General features: G+C 35.2%; 1 protein-coding gene across 1 annotated transcript; it reads right to left on the minus strand.

The window, feature by feature from the left end:
• Window positions 1-395: 395 nt before the first annotated feature.
• On the minus strand, window positions 396-10,515 carry GMNC (geminin coiled-coil domain containing). The gene is made up of 5 exons (XM_037737817.1): window positions 10,440-10,515; window positions 8,406-8,580; window positions 6,466-6,554; window positions 4,936-5,052; window positions 396-3,420 (listed from the first exon to the last, which is right to left on the minus strand). Exons 1-5 carry the CDS (start codon window positions 10,440-10,442, stop codon window positions 2,800-2,802), a joined length of 1,005 nt encoding a protein of 334 aa, XP_037593745.1. The 5' UTR covers window positions 10,443-10,515; the 3' UTR covers window positions 396-2,799.
• Between the last annotated feature and the right edge of the window lie 15,623 nt (window positions 10,516-26,138).

The following is a 26,138-nucleotide window of genomic DNA, read 5'->3' on the forward strand; positions in this document are numbered from 1 at the left end:
CAGATGATAGAGGACACTGGTAAATTTAACAAATTTTAAAAATTGATACTGGATTCTAATTTTTATATGTGGCCAGTTAAGACAGTGGTGTACCTAGAGGCACAGGACCCTAAGCCACTTAACATTTGAAAGCCTCATTAATGTACCCTAGAGAAGGGAAAGAACCATTAAGCCCTAAATGCTGAAGACATTAGTCTGACCATACAAAAGAAGTGCAAATACACAGGATTAAGGTTACAAAATAGGAGAAGAAAATCTGTTAGGGAATTATAAGCATAATATAAAAATAGTTATCACAATCACAAAATACTTAGTTTTTATTTCCCACTATAGCTTAAAATATTAACTGTGGTTTACTAGAGAGACATGGTAAAACCATACAAGTAAAACGTATACTCAGGTGAAAGGAATTTTTAGTTTCTGAAAAATAATTTTCTATACATAATTTAAGTGGATATTAAATATTTATAGACATGATTTCAAGAACATGTGGTAATTGTCTTCCATAATACCATTCATAATATAAGCCAGGAAATCTTATCACATTTAATCCCTAATGTTCTGTAATATCTTTAAACTGGGCTGAAACTAAGTTTCATTTAAAAGCCATCAAAAGCTATGACATTTTATGTGGTTTTGTTTTGTACACCAAAAGCATTGTGCTAAGTTTGGGTGAATCCTCATGGTACCTGACACATGATAAGGCACGCAAAGATCAAAAAATAAGCGTTTGTTAACAGATACCTTTTCTCTTGCAGCTTGATTATTAGACTTTCAAAATTAGTTATACTGCTTTCTCAATTCCTAGTGTAGTAAAGTACAATAATTCTAATTTTTAAATATCTTATTCTAAAAAGAGACAAATTTCACCAACCAGGGGTACAGACACTAGAATGTAAAAGGCACATTTATTTATTTATTTTACTTTTTAGAAAATGGATTGTGTTCTACTTATTAAAGTACTCCAGATAATAATATTAATTGCTATATTGGATTCTTCTTCATAAATTATTCTAAAAAGTGGGTGGTAACAAAACTTTATAAAACAGACCTTTTGTTCACATCACCAAAATAAAGCAACAACCAAACAGCAACAACAATGAAAGGCATGTCTTTGTTACAAAGAATCCTAAGCAATACACTTGACCTATGAGATATCGATTGTGCAAGGTTAGTTATTGAGATGTGGAAAAGAGAAAAATGAGAACAGGTTTCAACATGGAGGATTTCATCATTAATTGAAGTTTGTCCAAAAAACACAGGTGCACATGCAGGATGTGTAAATTACTCTGGGAATGACAGGGATATTGGGAGATGGGAAAGAAGAAAACTAGCATAAGCACGAAAAATATATTGTTTCAAATTTAGAAATATTAAGTACTTGATGCCAATATTTACATTCAATCTATCCACACTTATTTAAAAAATTAATATGTATCTATTTTTAGATGAAAATTATTTTCACATTGTTAGACTGAGTTAACTGCAAAATGGACTCTTACTAGATGTGATCAGAGCAATGATTTCTAATGTTAACTTCAAATGGCTTATATTTTTCATTGTTATTAATTGTACATAAGTTCACCTTACATGGTATTTGCAGTGCCTATCTAAAGGCTTCTCTTCAGTTTCTTCAATGACCTGAAATTGCCATGTTGGAGTAAAGCTGATAGGACCCAGCCTCAATTCTTAGAATATTAGTTATTATCTAGTCCAACTTCTGCATTCTACAGCTTGGAAACTAAACCTTAACAAAAGGGAAGTCATTTTCTCAAAGTCATAGCAGATGAGTCGGTCTAAGTCTCATGATGGTGGCCACAGCGTCTAAATCACTTGCATTTTATCATCATCACGTAGCATTGTGCTTGGTACAAAGCATGCATTAGGTATTCTAGATATCTTAGGAGGAGTGATCAATGAAAAAATGAATATGTGAATGAATGAATGAATGAGGCAATGGCTGAACTAGGTTAGTCTGTTTTCAGCAATAGGAGTTTGTCAGCATCTGGGTAGTTTCAGATGATGGCTAGTTTTATTAACACAGTCCCTCAAAATGTTCTTGGAGCCATGTTGGTTAAAGAAACAATGTCGGGTACATATAGAAGCTGATACATCATGAGGCATTTAAAAATAATTTAAGTTCTTAGTAATTTTAAAGTATATCTGTGATATTGCTTCTTAGTGGAGTTACAGTTGTTTTAAGAGACTGTCAATGCCACCATGGGGTGCTGAACTTTTTGAACTGCCATGAACATAACATTATACACATCCATATTATGTCTTCAGTAGTATCAGTGATGGGCAAAGACACTTGTTTCTACCCCACCCTAAGCTATTTGAATATGCAGTGGCAAGTAATTGAAGCAAAAATAAGGCTCATTCTACAGGCAGTTTTCAGAAATGACAAAATGGGAGAAAAGTAAAAGAGCTGTGATATTTCAACTACTTAAAAGACGAAAATAGGTTAAACTGGCTATAATTGGAAAAATGTATCTAGATCTTAAAAAATATAGAAGTAAATGGAAAATACCTTTTCAAGTATAGGGCAAAGAAGGAACGTCAATAGCAGGTATTGGTGTGTAAACAAGTCAAATTTAGGTGAAAGACGCGAGGATATGTTTCATACGGATTCGTGGAAGCCATGCCCTGCAGATTTAAGTGAGTAATTGAGAGTGACATTTAAACTGGCAGGAGACAGTCTAAGCAATAGCTTCTCTGTTTCACATAGTCAAATTCAAGTGCAAGAGAGGTCTTTGTAAACAGAGTTCATGGCAGTGCTTTGTGGTAAAAGAGGGGTCACTAAGACTGCTTAGGGACCCAGGTAAACTTCCAGCCTCCCTCCTCATCTCGACGCACAAAGGCTTGTCCCTGGTGGAAGGAATGAGTTTTCACATTACAATGAGGGCTCAGGGATGTGGAAAATGCCATCTCTGTCTTGTTGGGTGACACATTAGCAGTATAGTAAGGAAGAGTCTTCAGCCCCACTGGGGAATTTGAAAGCTGAGAAAGGACGTGGAAATCTTCTCCATGAGTAGCAGTGCTGTGCAAGGGGGTTGTTCTGTCACCTCTGTAGTCAATTGACATATCCTCTCTGGGGACATTTTTATAATCAACTGCATCATCCGGAAACTGGGAAAATGTGCTGGCAAATCTTCTGGGATGAGATGAGAGGGCACTGTAGTTAGCTGATAAGGTGTCATCAATGGTATCAAGGTCTTTTAACCCAAGTGTTTGAAGAACCCAGGGATCCACAGGGGGTCCAGGTTGTTCTTCACAGTTAGCAAATTCACCAGAGAGCTTTCTTTTGGCATTTTTGGGATGAGGAGTCTCAGAAGGAGAGTATCTTTGCTCTTTGGATTTTCTCTTTCCCTTTCTGAATTTTCCACATGCTTTGGAGAACTCATCAGATGACAGCAACTTCTAAGGAAGTGATATTTGAAAGTTATACCTCTTTCATATATTTACTACTCACCTAAATTATTTAGAAAAAATGATTAAGTTTTTCTTCACAGGCAAGTAAGACTGATTGGATTAGCTTGTTTGTAAAGTAAAATCTATGATGACAAGTTACTGCCTAAAAACTCTAAATCATATTTTTTACTCAATTTTTTTAAATGTTGAGAGGACCAGATGATATTTTTAAGATTTCAGTACAGGCAAGTTACTATTATTAAGGCCATAATAGCAATTATCATTTATGAAGTTATCATTTATAAATAAACTATCATTTACTATAATTTATAAATTGTTGATTAGGTGTAATATCTCATTGGATATAGATGTTACTAAAATCTTCATTAGTGAGGAAACCAAGGCACAGACATATTAATAACTTGCTGAGAATGATCGAGCCTATACATACTAAGCCATCTGAATCTAGAGAGATCCTCTGATTAAACACTATACAACACTGCTTCTTCTTATTTAATTAACTTTCAAAGCACTTCTGAGATATATTATTATGTTATTCTAAATCCTGGAAAATTGAAACCAACAGATAAAACTGCCTAGTTAATATCACTTAATAATATTAATAAATGTCCTTTTATGGAATGGTGGATGGAGTTAGGAGCCCAGGCTAATAACTATGATGTATTCTCTTTTTAACAAAGTCAACTGAATTGTAAAGCCATCAAATCTAATGTCTTTTATTCTCTGAACTGCTCTATTTAGCAAGAGTAGCAAGAAGCATAATCAATTTAGATCAAATAATATCAGATAATGTAGCTTGTCTAGAAGTAAGGAAAAGATTGATGATTAAAGCATTAGTGATAACATAATGTCAAATAGATTTTAAAAAATTGCAAAGCCAAAGAACTGAAGATGAACAAAAAAGGACTATAGGCAAGTTATTTAACCTTGAGTTAGAAATACTCATTTTAAAAGTGTAGAAAAAATGTGAATTAAACGATAATGTAATTGTATATGCCTAACTGCCTGATGTAATTTGTAAATGCCAAATCAAGAGATTTGGGTTCCAGCGATATTCAGGACATTTTAGATCTAGCAAAATTCTTAAATGATATTTTAGCCCATCCATTACAGGTGAAGTTGAATGAGGATCTAAGTAAGAGTGATTTGCCTAAAGTCAAACAGATAATTAAAAGAACTGAGTGTCTTTCTGATCTGCTTCCCATATCAGTATTCCATCCATCTAATTCTACCTTTTGATTAACCCTGATTGTCTCAGCAACCCCCACCCTGACTAGCTTTTGCTTTTTAAGCAACTTATTTTATAATAAATGACTGATATCTGCAATCTAGGTACTTTAGAGAAAAGATATACAAAAATTCTTGTGAAAAAGCCGTATTTCCTCAATAAACACCATCCATCCTATAAATGCATATCAAGATACACTGTTTAATCAAGGAGTTTTACAGAAATCACTTCCTTTTTCAAATCACTGCTTTCTTATAAACTAGATACATACATACCTTGGCCTTTTCTTCAAGACATTTAACCAAAGCAGAATTCAGGTATTGTCTGAGGTGATTATTCTCTTCATGTAATCTAGCAAGTTCTTCTTCCTTTTGCACCAAAGTATCTTGCAGCTGCAAAAAGCAGACAATGGTGAAGGCTGCTCCACCATATTGACTGTGTAACTTTATAATAATGCCACTGATGCTTAACTGCCTTACACTTGATTATTGTTTGCTGTATGGGCACAATCTCAGGGACCCCTCATCTGAGAGGCCTGAATTAAACTTATATCCCCTAACACCTAATTCAGAGCGTTGTGCTCTGAATTTCCATTCATTGCAAAGCATTTTGAGAGATTATAATAGGTTTTTAAAATTGTAAGCACAAGGGAATCAGGTAGATGTGAAGAAAAATGAGCTGCATGCAACTGTTTAAATATAGAAAATGATGTTTAGGAAGATTTTGCTGGACTCCTTCCTTGCATTTTTAAATAAATAAATAAAAATAGAGGTGGATTGGCTTCTTTCAGCCTTAGATTGAATGTCCACTAAATTAAATTACACTTCAGGGCAAAACTAACACAACATTAAAAAAACAATCTTTGGAAAATATTTTGTAATCACTATCACTTCTCCAAGTCTTAGCTAGGCTTATTGTTTAAAAGTACATTTATTGTATCATTTGATATTTCAAATGCCCTCTGAGATAAGCAGCACAAAGATTACAATTCCAGGATTATGAATAGTTCTATTATAAGGACACATGCACACGAATGTTCATTGCGGCACTGTTTACAATAGCAAAGACCTGGAACCAACCCAAATGCCCATCAATGATAGACTGGACAGGGAAAATGTGGCACATATACACCATGGGATACTATGCAGCTATGAGAAACGATGAGTTCGCGTCTTTTGTAGGGACATGGATGAATCTGGAAACCATCATTCTCAGCAAACTGACAGAAGAACAGAAAATCAAACACCACATATTCTCACCCATAGGTGGGTGTTCAACAATGAGAACACATGGACACAGGGAGGAGAGCACCATACACTGAGGTCTGTTGTGGGGTCTAGGGGAGGGGCAGTAGGGGGTGGGGAACTGGAAAGGGATAACATGTGAAGAAATGCCAGATATAGGTGACAGGGGGATGGAGGCAGCAAACCACCTTGCCATGTAAGTACCTATGCAACAACCCTGCATGATCTGCACATGCACCCCAGAACCTAAAGTGCAATTAAAAAAAAAAAAGAGGTAAAAAAAGATCACATTCCAAAAATGAGGATAAAGAAAAGGATTCAAGGTCATATGGCTAAAATGTGTAAAGTGAGAGCTTGATTGCAGGCCTTTCTAGAGGTCTTGGTTGTTTTTCTTTTCTGTGACATTGATCAAATAACTTTGATCTCTCCGTGGACACACACTCACTTTGGTTCTTAACTAAGTCAGTACGAATTTCCAGAAAGAAAAAAAAGCAAGACATGAACGGTAGAGAATAGATCACACAGAACATGATCAGTCTCAATGTTCTGACTTACACATACCTGCTTGTTTCTGTAGAGCTGAGAGGAGAGCTGAGCCTCTTCCCAGGAGCACAAGTCCGGAAGAGGAAAATTTGAGTCACTGAATGATTCTGTGAAAATACAAGTAGATAACTGACAAAATAATCTTGTAGTTTCTGTGCAATAAAGAAAGTCATCAAATGAAATCAGAAAGTTTAATAGGTTCAATTATTTTTCTTAAACAGCTATGCTGCCACATGGGAAAACAAAACATTTAAAGTTTTTAGAAAAGGCAAGCAAGCTGTGATAGACAAATATTTATACACTATATGCCAAAAGTATTAAATAAGTAAATTTTTTAAGTGATAAGGGTCATATTATTGCCTAATATATGTATTCCTGCTGGGAAAATTAATAAAGACCATCCAGTCTTTGTCACTAATTTGTTCAAATACTTATTGATCTCCCACACACACTGGACATAACATTGCAACTGCATTGTATTTTTCTAGTTTTTATCTTATTTTCTAAGCTTTAGCACTTGATAATACGCTGCTTGGCTCTACAATTAAATTCTGGTCTGTGATGCTACCAGTTTCTCTGCCTGTCTGCCTGCCCATTTCAAATCTAATGGACTGTATTTATTCAGAATTGCACGTGGTAGCATTTTCTACTTTAAAACAATTTGGACATTGCTTTTCTGAAGACCTTAATGTAAATCTCAAAACTGTACTCAAGCCTTATCTGCTTCAACTGTTCTAATCTGTATATTTTAAAATGTTTTTTTTTAAGTGCTTTTCCCCCCATATTTGACAGTTAGCTCTATCTATCAATAAAAAACTATGGTTGGTCATACTATCCTGGTTTATTTTTACTTTCTTTTCTTCATCTAGGTTAGTTTTGACTCTTGCCCTTCTCTAGTTATACTGTTGATACTGAGATTACAGGCATGAGCCACAGCATCTAGCTCAACATTCTTTATTATATATAATGTAACAATAGATACATTATATATAATGTGGGAACCTCTTGTGGCTACATGCTTTCCCTGCTTATTTTCTGAAACTGCAATTGTTTTGTAAAAAGTATTTATGCTGTGTGTGTGTGTGTGTGTCTGTGTGTGTGTGTGTTTATTAAAGTGAAATGAGTAAGGAGGCAGGAATAAAATGGCAAAAGCGATTTGAGTTCATATTTTTGGACATTTTGTTTCTGCTGTTGCTTGTAGTGGGAAGCTAATACTCAACAACTTCCTCCCTGACATTTAAATGTGCTTTTAATATTTTGTTTTCCTTTGTTTGTGTCTTAAAAAAAAATGAATCATGCAGCAGAACCAACAGTATGGATATTTAATTCTGGGATGTCTGAGAGTTCTTCAAGAAACTTGAGTGTTTAACACAGATATTTCTTTCATATATATAAATATTCCTAGTAAACCACAGATCAAAATTATATGTGATTTTACATCAATGCTATCTATACATCTCTCCAAAGCTGATGCCTTTTTTTGTGTGTATGAAAGGGAATCCTTTTTTCCACTTCTAAGACAATGTCCATGGAACTTCCTCTATGAAATAAAAGACTAAGTTAGTATTTCTTGCTCTTCTCTCAAACTCAGGGAAACTTTCCTGAATTCCAAAGGAGATGTTCCAACTGGTATTCTCATTCCAAAAACATTCTGCTAGTATGTTGTTTATAAAACTCTGATCCAAACCCAGACTCCCTTAGTGAGATGGGACTCTCCAAGAACTGTAAAGTGTAGGGAGAAATACATGCTATCCAGTGGGAAGGTAAAGAATCTCCCATTTTCATTATTTGGCACATACAAAACAGCAGGCTTTATGGCTGTAAAAATCAGGAGTCCTTGGGTTTACTTAAATTTTCCATATCGTCCTTTTTCTAGAGTCCTAGCCCAGGATGCTCTGCAGGCAGGAGTATGGAAATGGGCTCCAGACCTATCAGGGAAGCAGAAGAGCAGAACTTACCCTGTGCCTGTGGTGCTTGTTGGAGCTCTCTGTTGTCCAGGAGACCAGCAGCCCAGAAAGAGACCCAAGTCTCCGTGGAAACGTCAACACTAGATTCTGACGTTGTAGTGGAATACGGGCAATTATAGCTCTGGCCTCCTACAAAGTACTGGTCTTGGCAAGGCAGAATGGTGTTCTGTGAAATTCAGTATGGGGGGGAGTGAGGGGTCCCAGGAGATGGGGTGATGGAGATTTAGAAGGGAAAAGGGTAGGAGAAATACCGATATTACATGCAGTGAATTATAAAGAAAAAAAAATCAGTAAAGGTATTTAAATATAGATCCATATTAATTTGGGGATGGCCAAATTATAATTACTAAAAGAGAATGTGTTTCTTGGTTTACCTGGAATTTCCCTTAAGCCCTCTGAGCAAAGAATAGGCTAGTATTGAATGGGTGAAATTTGTACATATCCAGGTTGTATTCTCTGTTGCAATGCCTAGCTCATCTAATAGGCTACCCAAGATCTAAGTAAAGAGAATTCTACTTAATGATTCAAAAACGTAAGAATTATTTGGTTCTCTCTAGCAAATACCTTAATTATATTTCTAAAACTCCTGAAGGACGAAGAGCACAGAACGCTAAAGCTGAAATGGATATGACATAATATAGACTAACTTCTTCATTTTAGTTTCTGAACCATACTTGCCTCATTCTTGCCTTTCTCCTCCCTCTGACATGCTGCTGGCTTATAGTCTGTCTAACTATCTATCTGAGATAATTTTACAATTTTGCTCCCAACCCTAATCACGGGAGTATAAAAATCACTCCAAGTAAACATATAATCAAAGCTGAAAGAAGTTCATTGGCAAAGACAGCAAGCTGTAGTTCTGTCCACTACTAGGAATCAATGCCCCTCCAAAGTTATCTTGCCACTAACTGGCGTGTATTCTCCACTGTTTCTCATCCAGCGAACACCCCTCCACTTCTCTAACCTCAAACACACATTCTTTCCAAATGTCCGAGCAGGGGCAGGTGTGCAGCCTTCCTGGGTTAATTTGTACAACACCAATTTTAAATTACTTGTCAATGTTTAATCAGGTAAAAGCCATTCATTTTAGCAAGTCGCAGCTTTGGGAAAACTCTTTTTGAATACTACAGTCTTTTGTTGATTTGAAGACTTCTTTGGGCATTAACATAAACAGAGGCAAAACAAATAAGAAGGAGAAAAAGAAAAAAAAAAGTTAAGTCAATTCAATCACACTTTGTTAATGTTCTCAGTAAATTCAGTTTTGAAAAATTCCAGTTCTGAAGCAAGTCTAGCTTGGGCAGTGCCGACCAAAGAAATTCAGCCAAAAGTTTATCAAGCACAATTTTCTTTTATTTTAAAAGCAAGTTTGCAGACTCCTTCCCCGAGGTTCTTATTGGAATCAGAACTAAGCTATTATGCAATTGATACCTGAGAAGGAAACAAACCCCAAATACTCCTAGACAAGTTCATGTCCAGGTGTTTCCAAATATATACATAATCTAGAGGAAGAGGTAGAATGAACAGTGAGTGCAGGTGGAGGGAGAAACTGGGGATAAAGTAAGAAAAGTAGAAATAACAGAGGGAGACAGAGAGAAGGAGAGAGAGAGAGAAAGCAGATAGAGAGAGAGCAGATAGCAAGGGAGAGAAAGGAGAGAGAGGGAGGGAGGGAAGGAGGTAGGGGGAGAGAAAGAGAGAGAGAGAAAGCAGATAGAGAGAGAGCAGATAGCAAGGGAGAGAAAGGAGAGAGAGGGAGGGAGGGAAGGAGGTAGGGGGAGAGAAAGAGAGAGAGAGAAAGCAGAAAGAGAGAGAGCAGTTAGAGAGAGCAGATAGAGAATGCAGATAGAGGAAGCAGATAAAGGATAGAGGATTCTAAAAGAGAGACAGGGCAACAGAGAGGATCTGTTTAATTGCAGGTAGCAGAAAAATCTTGCTCCCAAGGTGTAATAAATTCCAAATGCAAAGCTTACTAACTTTCAGAGACCCAAGTTTTGCCAGCGGACTAGCTAACGCCAGTTCCTCACTTACCATCTTGCAGTGGAAGAAAGCGCTGCAGAAACTGAGCCCACTCAAATTTTCAGTAAAACCAGTGGGAGCTTTAAATGAGACTGAGGGGAGGAGCTAGGGGAGGCGAGTTCTAATCTGCCGGAGCCCCGGTGACGCCCTCGCTCCGGGAGCGCCGCGCTCTGATTGGGTGAGAGGCTGTCAAACTGGTGACGCGCGCCAGGCCTCACCCAGCAGAAGGCAAAGTCACCGCGCGCTGGGCGAGCGCCGCGCCGGGACCAGACACCTGCCGATCGGACCGCCGGCCGCGGGGCAAAGGCAGGACCTCCGGGCATCCGCCTCCAGGCGCGCGGCGCTGCTTCGAATCCCGCCCCGGTGTGCGGGGAGACGCGCGGCCGAGGCTGGCGGCGAACCCGCAGCCGGGACGGACGCGAGGGCCGGGCTCCCTCCCGCTCCACGCGCAGCGCCGGGCAGGGCCGGGCAGGGCGGAACGTTGCTCCTGGTGCCTGGACGCAGGGTAAGAAAAGTCCAAACCTGCATCGCAGGCATCAGGGCAGCCTTTCGGGAAGCCCTAATAGCTGGCCCCAGCGTTAGTATGGGTCCTGTGTACTTTTTTTTTTTTTTTCCTGGCTACTCGAAAGCAAATAAATATTAACTTGCTGTATGACGCTGTCAGTTTACTTTTTTATAAACTTTCTATGGGGTGTGTCTTATTTTCTCCAATTTCTGAAGCGTTAAATGTGGAGGTGATATATATCCATTCTGGAATGCAAGCTTCACTAGAACAGCAATTTCCATTTGGTTCCCTGCTGTCTCCAAAATACCAGGAACGTTTTCTGACAAGCAATAAGTGCTCAACAAAGATTTGTAAAAATAATTAATTAAGCTACAAATTTAGGAATCCAAGCGTCTTTCTGTATGGTACCTATCTTCACATTATAATAAATGATTATCATTTATTATAAAACTTGGTGTATGTTAATATCTTTCAATTAAAGAATTTGATTTCCTCTGTCTTTTCTCTCACCTTTTATTCTCACAGTTCCTATTATGTTATATCTAGAGGAGAAAGAGGAGTAGCACCTTCTTTAAAACCACTGAGCCACCACTAACAACCAACTTTTATTTCAACTTACTAACATGAGAGATATAAAGCAATTGACGTTAACCCCAGGCTGTAGGTTCTCTTATTGTCTGGTTTAACAGGTTGACCAATGAAGCACTAATATTAAGAAATTTCACAAATGACTATACAATTAAGAAGTAGCAGACTTAGGATCTGAACCCAAGCTGGCTGAAGCATCCATGCTCCTAACTCCATGAATGTGGTATCTGACTCGCCTTGGCTTATTTCCACTGCACATTACACACATTTATGTAATGGTTATTGTTATGGATGGGTTGTGTTTCCCAAAATTCATATGTTGAAACCGTAACCCCAAAGTTACTGTATTTGGAAATAAGGTGTTTAAAGAGGTAATTAAGTTTTATAGGAAGTCAGAAGGGTGAGACCCTAATCCAATTAGGCTGGCCCCCTTATCAGGGACACTAGGATTGGCACACACAAAGTAAAGACCGTATGGGGGCCCAGTAAGAAGGCACCTGTCCGGTCCCCAAGCCAAGAGGAGAAGCTTCAGGAAGAACCAACAACCCTGCCAACACCATGATCCTAAAATTTCAGCCTCAAGATATTTTTTGGGGAAAAAAAATAATTCTGTTGTTCAAGCCATTTTGTTATGGTAACCCTAGCAAAGTAACACCAGGCAGGGGGTAGGAATTAAGAGAACTTCTGATTCTGTCCTGCACAGCTCTATCTCTAAAATAGTTTTGACTGTTATTTATTCTTCCTTGTACTGTACTCATGACCCACAGCACTTAGCAAGTTGACTAGCACACGGCAGATGCTTATTAAGTGCTCTGTGTCCAAGTTTAAGAAAAGAATAGACAAGGAAGGCAAACAAGGTGCCAGACTTGTTGGGACCCATTCCTCCTGTTCCAATACTGTTTATTTGCAAGCATTTTTAAGTGAACAGTACCAGGTTTGGGTGTCACTGCCTGAAAGATAGGTGAACTGACTCATCTCATTTCAGAGAGTGACATGAAAGAGTGGTCACCTCTCTGCCCTCACTGCACACTGGGCAAGGATGCCCTGACATCAGAAGAGGAAACAATCAAAACCCACAAAGCTGTCACAAATGAGACATGAGCCTCTGAGATATATAACTTCCTGGGTCTGAAAATGATACAAAATGGGCAAATGAGCAAACACAATATGAAAACAAAAACCATAGGCTTTCCATCCATATATACCTGGATTCCAATTTCTTCTCTCCTCTCTGAAATTGAATCACTTATACTTATATTATCAAAGACTCTAAATCCTGAGTTAACTCATCTGGTAAATTAGGAATGCAATACTTACCTGAAAGGTTTATTAAAAAGCTGACCATTAATGCTTATAAAATTACAATTTTACTGTCTAAATCATGAATAGTAGCTATTCTTACTATTATGTATAGGGAATTCTGCCTTTGATCATATACATATTGCTGTGCTTTTTTGTTGTTAAAAGTAACTATAAATGAAAGCTACATTTGTAAAATAATGGGTTTTTTTTTAGGGCTGCACATATTTTTAAAAAGTCTTTGATGACCTTTAAGCACACAAGTGTTTTACAAATCATTAACTACTTTAGCTTAGCAGTAGTGGGAGTATAGATAGTGAGTGATTCAGAAACCCTAAAGTTAAACAGTGAAGAACTATTGACAATTGAACATAAATCAAAGATAAAGCTTTCTTAAAACCATAACAGATGAAAAATATCTTAAATTCTTAAGGTCTGATTTATGTACATCATTTTACCTAAGATGTACTGCTTAAGTATAACTTTATTATTATTGGCTTGACAATTTTTTTTGAAAAGGGCATCAAGTAAACAATAATGTGAGATCTTCTGGCAGTTCTGTTTTCACATGTATGGATGAAGTGCATCTTTCTTTGTGTGTAGCTGTAACTCATGCAGATGATTTTCTTCTATGAACAACAAGATCAGGTAAATACTGCTTTTGTATTATGTCTCAAGGGATGGTGTTAAAGGGGAGGTGACTAATAACAACCCAGTTGTTGAGTCATAGTACTATACCCTGCCAGGGCAAAAATATTTTTTAAAATAGGAGGTAATTTGACCTGCACACAAACCAAGTCTGCAGACAGGAAAAGGTAGAGTGTGATCAGAGGTAGACTGAAGAGATAAATAGATTGGCATATGGACCGTTCTTTCATTTCACCCCTGGAGGACACTTTATTTGACTACCCCATTAGTGGAGTCAGTAACTTATATAATAAAGAACAATTTTTAATTTCTCTTTACAAACATAGCTTTTTCTCATAGCTTCAACAGCTGAACCTCCAGGCCAAAACAAAACAAAACAAAACAAAACAAAACGGCATTTCTGTTTTACTGGTAGGTAAAGAAAAATATATCCATAGAGAAAATTCAGTGCCATAGATGATTTTCATTGGAAGATTTAGCATTTGCACTGTTTAGCATATCTGGAGAACCATAACAGATTCAGTTTGTTGAGCCATAGTTCTTAATTGTACCCCACCAAAGTGATGTGCAGAAATCAGTCATGTTGATATTGATAAGAGACTTGCCTACTACCTGCTACTACCTACAGATAACATAGCTTTCTGGTAGCCATCATATATGTAATAACTTATGCAGTGGTGAAAAACTGGTTCTACATGAAGAAAATGTGTGGGAAAGAAAGTCAACTGTTAACTCTGGCAATAGAAAAAGTCAAGAAAATTATATTAGGTTATTATCCAGGAAAGAGAAAGACCTTAGGTAACTTAAGAAGTGAAATGTTCCATTTGGGCATAATTCAGATTAGCTCTATATGGAAATGTGATGTGTGTATGTGGAGATTTATAATACTGTTTTATTGGCTGTTTCATCACAATGTATTTTAATAGCTTTAAAACTATCTTTAGTCCTTTATTTATTGACTCATTAAGTGATTGCTTAATTTTTTCAGTTAAATGTTATTACATTTTATTAAGAAAAATTACATATTATAGTGATAGTCACAAATTTCAAGATTCTTAGTCTAAGGGCATATATTTTAAATATCAGCTATCTACTTTATCTGGAAAATGGATACAGATCTATATTGACTGTGCAAAGTAAGCAAACCTTTACTGTAGTTGGTAGCATTGCTTTATGATTTTTCTCATAACACTTCAAAATAAGATTTACAGGCAAGCTGGGGTAAATAATTGAGGATTTTGTGCTTGTTGGCAACCATGTGTGAATCCCCTAAGTCTTACAAGGCCAGCCCCAAGGTCAGGGAGAAATAGAATCCCAAAGGCCTGTAATCTGTTGTGCCTTGCTGCATGAGTTGGGAAGCTGTTCTCTGTATAACCTATCTGGCCAATTTGGAAGAAAATAGTCTCAATACTACTATGAAAGTACATACAAAGCAGTAAAATTGAGTTTGTATTGCCACAAGGTTAGAGTTGTAGAAACTGAAATAAAACAAAACAAACACAGTTCTCCTTCTGTCACTTTATCCCAACTGCATAAAAAATAAAAATGGTTTATTGTCCTAGAACACAATTGGAAAAAAACTCAAATTGCATATTACAGAATTGCATATTTAAAAACATTTTTATTAGCAGTTATTCTTGTGTATTATTTAGTATCAATTTATATCTCAATATGTATAAATATATGTGCTTATATATTTGCATGTATACATAGGCACGTATATAAAATAATCTGTGAAGTCCACTGCCTTGAAATACTTACAGATGAAAATGTGCAGATGTTAGGAAACAAAGACTACTCTCCACCCCCAATTTTTCTATAAAGGGGCAACAATTCCTAGGAGGAGATTTGTTTGATTGGTGAGATTGAAAGAAGAAAAGGAACAATTTGTTTTCCATTTAAATGTCATTGTCTACATGGCACATGCTTTCTCTGCTTCTCCTGAGAAAAGCTTACAGAGTAGGCTCTGTTCCAACTGGAGTGGTGTGTGGCCACCCAGTGTCACCATGATAAAGTGAGAAAATCTATTTCTACTCAGAAATGCACATTAGGTAGCCTACTGAAACAATGTGTTTGTGTATGTGTATGTGTATGTGTGTATGTTTGTGTGTGTATATACACATATATATGTAGTATATGTATATACACACATATATGTACATATATAGTATATGTGTATAGTTATGTTGTAGTAACTGTGTGTGTATATATATATATCTAGTAAGCTATCTAATATGCATATATATGCATATATATAGTTTTAGTAGGCTACCTAATATGCATTTATAGATATGTTACGTTTTACAGTCAAGCTTTTTTATGAAAATGATAAAAATTTTATTCCCAAGTATCTGTATTTTGTGTCTATAGCTTATTTTTTTCTCAGCTCAGTAGAGAAATAAGTGCTATGAGTGTGTTTTGTGTGTGTGTGTGTATGTATATATCTTTACATATGAATAATCATATACTTTGTCATAAAAGAATCGAGAGAAAAATACATATATATAAAACTCATCCATATGCAAATATATTTTAAAAACTTTAAGATATCCATAACCTTTAAGCCAGCAAGCACAAAATAATTTATAAAAATAATACATTTGAGCAAAAATAATGTACAACTTTGTTTATTGCATCATTATACTGAACATTTTTGAACATTTTAAAATGTTCAATAAGAAAGTATTTCAATAAATTACAATATATCCATAGTATAGATAGATTGTGTATTTACAGAAAATCTTTTTGAAAAAAATGAGAAAAATGACATTATGTTACTTATATTAAAATGTATGCAATTATATTCATACATATTAAAAAGCAAAAGGAAAATATACCAATATGTTAATAGTGTTTATTGTTTTGAAGAGAAATGTTGTGACAAAATTATTGAAGAGATTAAATAGAACTAGTTCCAATAGTTATAATTAACAAATTGCCAGATTTCAGTTTAAAAAATAAAGACATTTGTAACACCCAGTACTATGTAAAGATAGAACTTGATACCCTGTAAGTGGTGAGCTCTTGGTCACTAGATGAATTTACAAAGAGGGTGGATTACTGCTGGTCTCATATGTTTTATATTATATTCACACACTGATAATGCTAAAAATATATACTCCTTACAATTATTTTCAATTCTCAAAACTCACAATTTAACATGATTTTAATTTCCGTGCACATCTTTAAACAGGCAGGACAATTTCTGGCTCTTTTTTATATAGAAATAGCTTTGCTGAGATTTAGTGGAACTGCCATGACATAAAGGGTGATCAGAGAGACAGGAAGAAGCAACATGGAATGAGAAGGCTGACAGAAGAGCAGAATCACTGCTAATCTCGACTACTATAGCATTCTTTCTTTCCTCCATTCTGAGGCACTAGGTTCTCAGAGCTGGTCATGAGAGGCAGGGAAGCACACTGAGTGAGAGGATATATTGAGTCTATCCCAAATCTTAAGGGTTTAAGTTTTAGGAAACCAAAACAGAATTGTGAATGCAGGAACTGCATAGGTCATGTTACACTAGGTCATAACTTATCAGGATTCAAGGGGAAGTTAAAAATCACCAAGTGGAATTGATGTTTTGATGATGCCTGTGGGAACTTTGGAGTGTGAGCAGACCCAGATTTGAAGAAAACTGAAAAATACAGTAAATGAGCCTATAGGAGGGTGGAGAGTGGTAGGAGGGAAAGGATCCAGAAGAATAACTAATGGGTACTCATCTGGGTGATGAAATAATGTGTACAACAAACTCCCATGACATAAGCTTGCTTGAGTAATAAACCTGCACATGTACCCCTGAATCTAAAATAAAAGTCATATATATATATATATGACTTTATATATATATATGTGTGTGTGTATATATGTATATATATATATATGACATATGTATGTGTGTGTATATATATATATATATATATATATATATAATAAATAAAAACAAGGAATATAAGAGAATAGGCATCAAAAGGTGGACAATTAGAAGAAGAAAAGAATGTTCTGTTCAGTGCTTTATCCACAGTACTTACATAGTATAGAATAAAATTGAGGAAAAGCTCAGTTACTCTTTAAATAATTCCCGCTTGTATTCACTAAAGTCTACTATCTGGCCTTTGATGGAACACCTTCAGAAATGAAAAACCTACCACTTAAGAAAAATTATTTATTTTTTGACAATTCCATGAAAAATGACTGAAACTATTGACCATCAATCTGTGTCCCTATAATTTTTGCCTCATGAACACAAGAGACATGGTTGTCTTGATGGTGTTTATACTTGAGGGGAAAATATTACACAAATATGTATGTCAACTGAAAGAGTGGTAAATGCAATGAACAAGGAATTATAGGGTGCTGTGGCTGTGTTGACCTGTGCCTCCACGCATTTGACCTGGAGGAAGGAACCGGGGAGTAGACTGAGGTGTCAAGGTATATTTTTCTGACAAAATGACATTTTACCAAAACTCAAAGAAAGAATAGGAATTAAATGGGTGGAGAGGGGGAGGGAGAGGGAAACATGCAACAGAGAAGACAAAATACATATGCAACGGTCCTGATACATCAGAAACAAAAGCAGTGGTGAATAATGGGGCTGGAGTAATAGGTTGAGACTAGGTCACACGGGAGCCATGCTCTATCCTAAGAGCAATGGAAAGTTACTGAAGAGTAGGAACATGAAGGCAGATTCGTTTGCAAAGCATCAAATCCTTGGTGAAATAATGGTCTTTCAAATAAATATGAGAGTCTACGAAATTGAGGCATTTTCTCCGTTCAAGTACTTTGAACAATACAGGTTCCCCTGTGCTTCTGCAGAGTTAGCTCTCATTTAAAAACAATACAAATAAAGTGTTTTAAAATTGATCCTCTGTTATTCCCAAGAGTTTAGATCTTTGAATTCATGATTTTTAGAACAGAAGGGTACTTTTGATATTATCCCATCTGATATTCTCTCATCTCCTGAGACCCACCTGGGAGGTTAATGGAGTTGCCAAGGACCAATTTTTAAGTGAAGAGCTAAAACCAGAAACTGGATCTGCGAACTCCCATCCCATCTTGCTATTAATCAATGTTGTTCTTTTCTGGATGATTAGCAATTTTAATAATTCTTCAGTGTTTATTAGGTACTGTCATTTTAAATATGAGATCTTGGGATATTTTGTTTTTATTTTGCAATAATTTAGAATAGTTAAAAAGTCATTCTAGTGTCTTTCTTTGTCTATTGTAAATATCATGGGAAACATTTATCTAATATTCTTAAATTAAACTACAGTTGTAAGAGCCCTATTGTTTCACCTGTTTAAGCATCATTATTCAGTATATGATATTCATATTATAAAAAATATCATATTCTTAGGTGGAGAATAATACATAATAAAATAATATATAAATGACTTAGGAAACTAAAAATTCCAGTTTAAAAATCTACAATGGGCATGACTATTCACAAAGAAAATTAAGTTACCAGTGTGTAAAATTATTAACCTTACCATGAATTTTTAAAAGTCTAGGCATAGTTTTAGATAACTTTATAAAAATAATTTTAATATTTTGTATCTCACATTGTTGCATCTATAGCAGATTATATTTTTCAAAAATGGCTACAGCAGTATCTCCATTCCCACGTGTTCTTCCACAACCTTGCCATTTCCTTCAAGAGGCAGAGTCTATTTTCCTTTCTCTTGAAACTACAGGAAACTTTAAAACTGCCTCAACCAAAAAGATCAGAGCAGAACTGTGTAATCTCAGAGGCTGGTTCCTAAAGCTGATAAGGCTTCTCTTTCCTCTGACCCCACTCCTGCCTCCTTCCTCCACTTCCTCTCTCTCCCTCCCTCTCAAAGCTCAGCCTTGGAACCTAGCCACACTGTTAAGGCAAAAACCAGGCCACATGGGAGGCAAGAACACAGGCAACTATCTTCACTTAGATAGTTGATCCAGTTGACAATTTTAAAAACTCATTCATAATGGCACAAGTGCAAACATACACAAACATCTGAAAATACTTAGAACTTAGCAGAGTGGAATTGGACCTATATGAAAGATACAAACACACGCAGTCTCTCTGTCACACATATATGTATAAACACACACACTTATACATAAATATATATTATCTGACATACATTATATAACTATATTAATATATATTATATATTATACTATATTATGGCCAGCTCCCCAGTCATCTGCGCGGGTGGCCAAGATCGGTGCAACGATGCCGCGGGCTACCCCCACACCACCCACGACCTGGAGGGACCACCTCTAGATGCCTACTCGATTCAAGGACAACACACCATTTCTCCGCTCGATCTGGCCAAGCTGAACCAGGAGGCAAGACAACAGTCTCACTTTGCCACGATGCACAGCGGGACCGGATTCGCCAGAATTGACTGCAGCTCTCCAGAGGTGAAAGGCTACTGGGCAAGTTTGGATGCATCTACTCAAACCACCCATGAACTCACCATTCCAAATAACTTAATTGGCTGCATAATCGGGCGCCAAGGCGCCAACATGAGTGATAAATGTGATAAAAGTCACATTTTGTGAAGCAAATATTTAGTCATAGAGCTTTGCATGACACCAGCTTAGTATAAAAAGTAAGAACTATGTATTACCACCTTGGCATCTTGGTGAAAATATAATTTGAATAATTTAAATGTATGATTGACACATAATAATTATATATATTTATGGGGCACAATATAATGTTTCAGTACATGTATACATAATATAATGATCAAATTAGGGTAGTTACCATATCCATTACTTTAAACATTTATCATTTATTTGTGGTAACAACAGTAAAAATCTTCTCTTCAAGCTACCTTGAAATATATTCTAATTGTTATTGCTACAGTCACCCTACTGTGTAATAGAACACTAAAACATTCTTCGTCTCTCTGTAACAATGTGGATTTTTCAAAGTCCAGTTTAAGAACATCAACCTTTTTTACTCCATGGGACACTACAGTTCATTCTTAATCTCTGTGATGATTGATGAAACATCTTATCTCTTTCATTTTCTTTTATGTTTTCACTTATCTGATCTGTTATTTTTGGTACTTTTTACAGAATATATTTACTTTTTATATTGATCTGCATGAGTCTTTCCCCAAAGCAAAAAATCATAAGAATTAGTCTTTATGTTCACTCGGCAACTTTCTAGTTCCATAAAGTTAGCCATTCCCTTTTCTGTAATCCTTAAAGCATAAATAATACCTCTTAGGATTACTGCAATGATGAAATAATCTATATGTACTTTCTAAACCATTTACCTGCAAGGTATTGCTAATACTTCAAGGAAATATTAACATACAAGTAAGTAACGATAAAAGCTAGCAAATTTATTATATAGCTGACAAAAATCTGTTGTTACTAAATTATATATACAATTAATATAAAATTTCTAAAATATAGTAGAAATTTCTGCTGAGTTATCTCTTGCTCTTTCTTTTTCTATGTGTATATGTATATATGTGTGTGTGTATATATATATATATATTCAGAAATTTCTACACTATTTTTATAATTAATAGGGTTTTCTTTTTGTACTTTTAGCTTTACGGAAAAGTTGAATAGAAAGTACAAAATTCCTGTGAACCCCTTTACACCCACCCTAGGTTTCTGCTATTATTAACATCTTGCATTAGATGGCACATTTGTTACGATTTATAAACCAGTGTTGATCCATGCTTATTAACTGAGTTCCATAGTTTACGTTGGTGTTCTTTTCTTGTGTTGTAGTTTCTGTGAGTTTTAACAAATGTCTGATGACCTGTAGCCACCATGACAGTGCCATACAAAATAGATTCACTGTTCTAAAAACCACTTGGTCCACATTTTTATCTCTCATTTTTTATTTTCCACTTTTATTTTCTTAATTTTAATGTTTCTATATCTTTTTTTCCTATTCAATCCTTATTCTCATGTGCTTGATAAAGTTGCTATTCATTCCATTTTGTCACCTTCTTAATTTGGAAATCATATCTTATTTTTATTATTAAGTAGTTGTCTTTCTTTCTGGATGTTCATACCATGATAATTTCTCTCTATTGCTATGACCAAAAAATGTTATAATGATAATATAATTTATCAAGTATATGCTGTGTATACAGTATATAAGTGTTAGGAATCTATATTTTTATTATACTTAATAATCTATAATAATCCATAGTATGTAAATCAGTTCTCACAACAACCCTGTAAGATAAGGATAATTATAACATCTAACTACTGAGGAAATGAAGCACTTACCTTATGTTATGTAGGTAAGAAGTGGAAGTAGTATTTTTGAAAACAGGTAGATCGAGTTTGGTCAAAGCTTTGGCACTCTATTTTTGGGTACTGACTTGTACAAACTCAATTAGTTATCTCAGGCAGCATTCTATTTTTTAATTCTCTCCTTCTACTCCAATAAGATTACATTTTAAAAATATTTTTAGCTAACTCTCTCACTCTCATATGCCCCTCCCAAGAGACCTTTAAAATGTTTTTGTGCTCTATTTTATGTACCACTTATTCCTAGATTTTGCTGAAATAATTTGGAATTTTTACTTCTTACTGTTTTTCTTACCAAATTTTTAGATCACAAATTAAAATGAGATATTACTTTTCCAAGCAGAAAATAAAATTAAAGGTATTTCAGTATTGTCAAAGCTATAGTCACACAAGCATACATTAGTAAAATATTTATGTAAAGGACTTTGGTAATACATATAAAGAATACTTGTTAATATCTACTTATTAATTCTATTTTAGGACCATATTGAAAAGAAAATATTGAGAAATTAAGACATAATTCAAATTAAATTATATTTCTCACAAGATTTATAGCAAAAACATAAAATTTGCTAAAAATTCAATCAAGAACTGAACAGTTTGAATTAATTAACCGGAGTCAGAGAGCAAATATAGTAGTGAGCAAAGTGATAGAAAGATAATGGATTATTGCCAGAAAATTGGACAAGATGAAATTGTGAAATGTATCCCAAAGCTACCAAAATTATCTGGATCTCTTTCTCCAGAAAAAAGTCTAGGGTTCACTTCTGACAATCTTTTGGACTAGTAATTTGGGAAATAATTTGCTGGACTTGAGGCTGTCACAGGAGCAACTGAACAGTCCTAGGTAGGATTATGAATGAGAAGAAGAAATGGAAGCTGTGGTGAGGGGTAAAAACCATCAACTTGATTTGATCTAATTAGTGCTTTTATAACATGCCTTAGAGATCAGCCATATATATATACACACATATACAAATATATGTAATATATGTATGTTGCATATATACATATATACGTGTTACATATATACATGTATGCACGTTACACATATACATATGTGTTGCCTATAGACATGTATGTGACACACATGCATGTGTGTGATATATGCATGTGTGTATGTTACATATGTACATGTGTGTCACATACATGCATATACATGTATGCATGTGGCATGTGTGTATGTGTGTTACATATATACATATATGTGTTATGTCTGTACATATGTGCATATGTGTGTTACATATGTACATATATGTCGGTTACATATATATGTAAAATTGCAGTTGGAACTTAGATCTCTTTTTGCATCTAGTCTTCTACCATAGTTCCCACTGTACTTCCCTGTACTGAACCATTATTCAATTTCGTGAAGCCACCAACTTCTTGTTCATTACTTGAACATTTTTACAACACTTAGTCCTTCTTCACCATTTTAGATTCAGTGATATTTCCATCAGATTTATCAAACATTCTTAAGTATAGATTTCTAAGTTTAATTTAATGTTTCACACAAAAGAAGGAATCATATATCTTATATACTGTTTTAGATAAAGAAACTTGCTAAATAATGTGATGAAGAATTTTCTGGAATGCTCTGATGCTTTAGCTATTTCTCTTATGCTTGTGGTCCAATAGTATTGCCTCAGGGATGAAAGATTTTTTGCAAAAATGAAATGTGATGATGTTGATTAAAATACTAACTATAGTACATTGCACAATTTTGGTTCTCAATATATTTTAGCTTATTAGATATTTGTCTTTATTTATTATGATAATGAAAATTGAAAATAAAAAAGAACTATATTATTATGAAGTAATCTCAGCTTTCAAGGAGACTTTACAGAAATTTATCTCCAAATCTTTACAATTTTTGCTTGAAAAGAAGCTGCTCAATTAATGAGCAAACAAGCCGTTCTTGAGGAGTTTTGTTATTTAATTCCATAAAATGATGTAGCATAGAAACTCAGAAATTCTCATCTACTTACTTGTCCCAGCATATACAACACTTTTTACAATTCAATGCTCAGACTGCATTATTCCATGCGGAAGATTCTTGTCTAACACTTTTTTATTTGTTAAGAGTCTCACTCCAGCTATATCCTTATTCACTCGCCTCCTCCACTGGTATTGTTGGTGAAGAGTAGCTCATGTATCAAGTATCCTTAGTACCTGACAGGATGTATTTGGTAATAATATCTCCAGAGAACTCAGCATCACATTCCACAATTGCTAAGATGCAAAAAGTGTTGAGAATTGAAAGGTACTAGAAACAATATTTCCCACTTTCTCTTCTGTATCTTGGTGTTTTCCCCACCAGACTATGACCTCTTTGATGTACATCTCTATACATACAGCATACGCTCACATTCAATACTCATTAAAAAGAAATCATTGAATATATGTTTACAAACTAATTTTTGAAACAGTATGAAGACAAAAGTCACACACCTAAGGATATTAAGCACCTAAGGATGAAGCCATGAGGCTGCTTCTAGTTTGTGTTTCTAAAGGTAGATAATTCTTGAAGTTTTCTCTAGAGAGGCATTGTCCTTTGAGCACTCTGGGAACAGGATAAGGAGATCAAAAGTTGCACACACCATTTATGGATAATACATCATGGCTGTTTTAACTAACAACCCCACTGCCAGTCCACTATTGTGAGCTAGGGTAGGGCAAGAAATCAAGGTTTATTGTCTTGCTTTGACATTTTCATATTCTGCATTGTCAGAAATCTCTATTGAGACAGGTGATAAGAAGAGAACAATAGTTAAATGATAGATTTTAATAACTGGGGAATTAGTAGCTAAACTTCATTACTGATCTTAAGACTCACTAACGAAATTCATATTTTTGTAAATGCTCAATTAATATTTCCAATCTTCTATCAATAATCTCTCAAATATGGTAAATTTTAACTAATCATCTTAATCACCCTGTCTCTGGGTTCCTGTTCTTTAAACAGATAACTGATTCCCTAGCCCTTTTCATCAATGTTAACCGTGTTGTTTTCTCCTTTAACCCAATGACTGTTACCTCATCCCTTTATTTCTAAATCTCATCTTCAAGTTTTCTGCTTTTATTCTGTTCTAGTCCTGTTTGTTCCAAATCCAAGTCTACAGAGTAGAATGGAATGTTCTGTGGACTAGAAGCCAGGAGACCTGACTTCTACTTGATCTACCACTAACTAACAGCATAACCTTAGTCAAAGCATTCTCTCTGGACTTGTAGTATCCCCACTTGCAAGCAGAATGTGTGTGGGAGTTGACGCTCTCCATTGCTCTTTCAGCCAGACATTTTAGACACTAAAATTCTCACATCTGTTAGTCTCTCACAAATCCTTTGCCAGTGAGCTGTTGCATCCTTCAGACACTAGAGGGAGCTTCTTGGAGACTTTTCTAATATGTTCAGACTGCAGTAAGGGATGAGTGTCTCCTCATGACAATACACATTCTGACTGAAAAATGTAATTTCACTATTTACTGTAATGTAAAAGAAATACATGTTGTAGCAATTATAGAATTTTGTATTATTATGACTCTGTAGCATGGAGCTAACTTAATTTGCTTTAAATACCAAGCAGATCTTGAATTTTTGTCCTCTATCTTTAAATTTATGAAAATATGGGGAAGCACATTTAGAAACCAATGGAAAATAAGTCCAACTATGAGAGTAAGATTTTTTATAAAAACCGTCATTCTCAACTGAGATAATTCTCCACTTGATAATATTGTAAAGGAGAATTATGATGCCCCTGTGTACTTTTTAAGAATATGCTTTAGAAAGCAGACAAATGCAATTTGATAAAGACCCATTTAACAATAAAATTACTATAAACTTATTTCTTAAATTTCAAGGAAATTAGGATTCGGAAGTTTGTGAAGAACAAATAAAGAACATCATTTTAAGAAGAATGTAGTTTGAGATGAGAAGTTAATGTCCACTTTTATTACTATTATTTTTAAATTATAAGAAGAGTCAACATATTCTTAGATCAAGAAGAGTTGACATGAATTTGATTCTTTGCTTTCTTTGTAGGCTATTTGCTTATTCTTTGGGGCTCTCTTAGATAGTATCTTTGATATTCTTATATTTCACTGTGTCTTTAGGCGTGGGAATGCTCATCTCTTAAAGGCTTGAACTCCTACATAACTTCAATCTGGATTTTATAGCTTTAATTCTAATGAATTCTCAGTTATTCTTTTCATTCATTGCCTCTTTTACATTTTCTTCCTTTAATTCTGGTATTTCTATTATGGGAGTGTTAATAAGTCTCTTCCTAATCTCCATTTTTTTAAATTAGACTGTATCCATTCTTTTAGTTAGCTAATGCTTTCAGGGTTTTTCTTTGTTTGTTTGTTTGTTTTTGAAACAGAGTTTTGCTCTATCGCCCA

The sequence above is a fragment of the Cebus imitator genome, unplaced genomic scaffold, assembly GCF_001604975.1.
Source record: "Cebus imitator isolate Cc_AM_T3 unplaced genomic scaffold, Cebus_imitator-1.0 Scaffold43, whole genome shotgun sequence".
NCBI lineage: Eukaryota > Metazoa > Chordata > Mammalia > Primates > Cebidae > Cebus > Cebus imitator.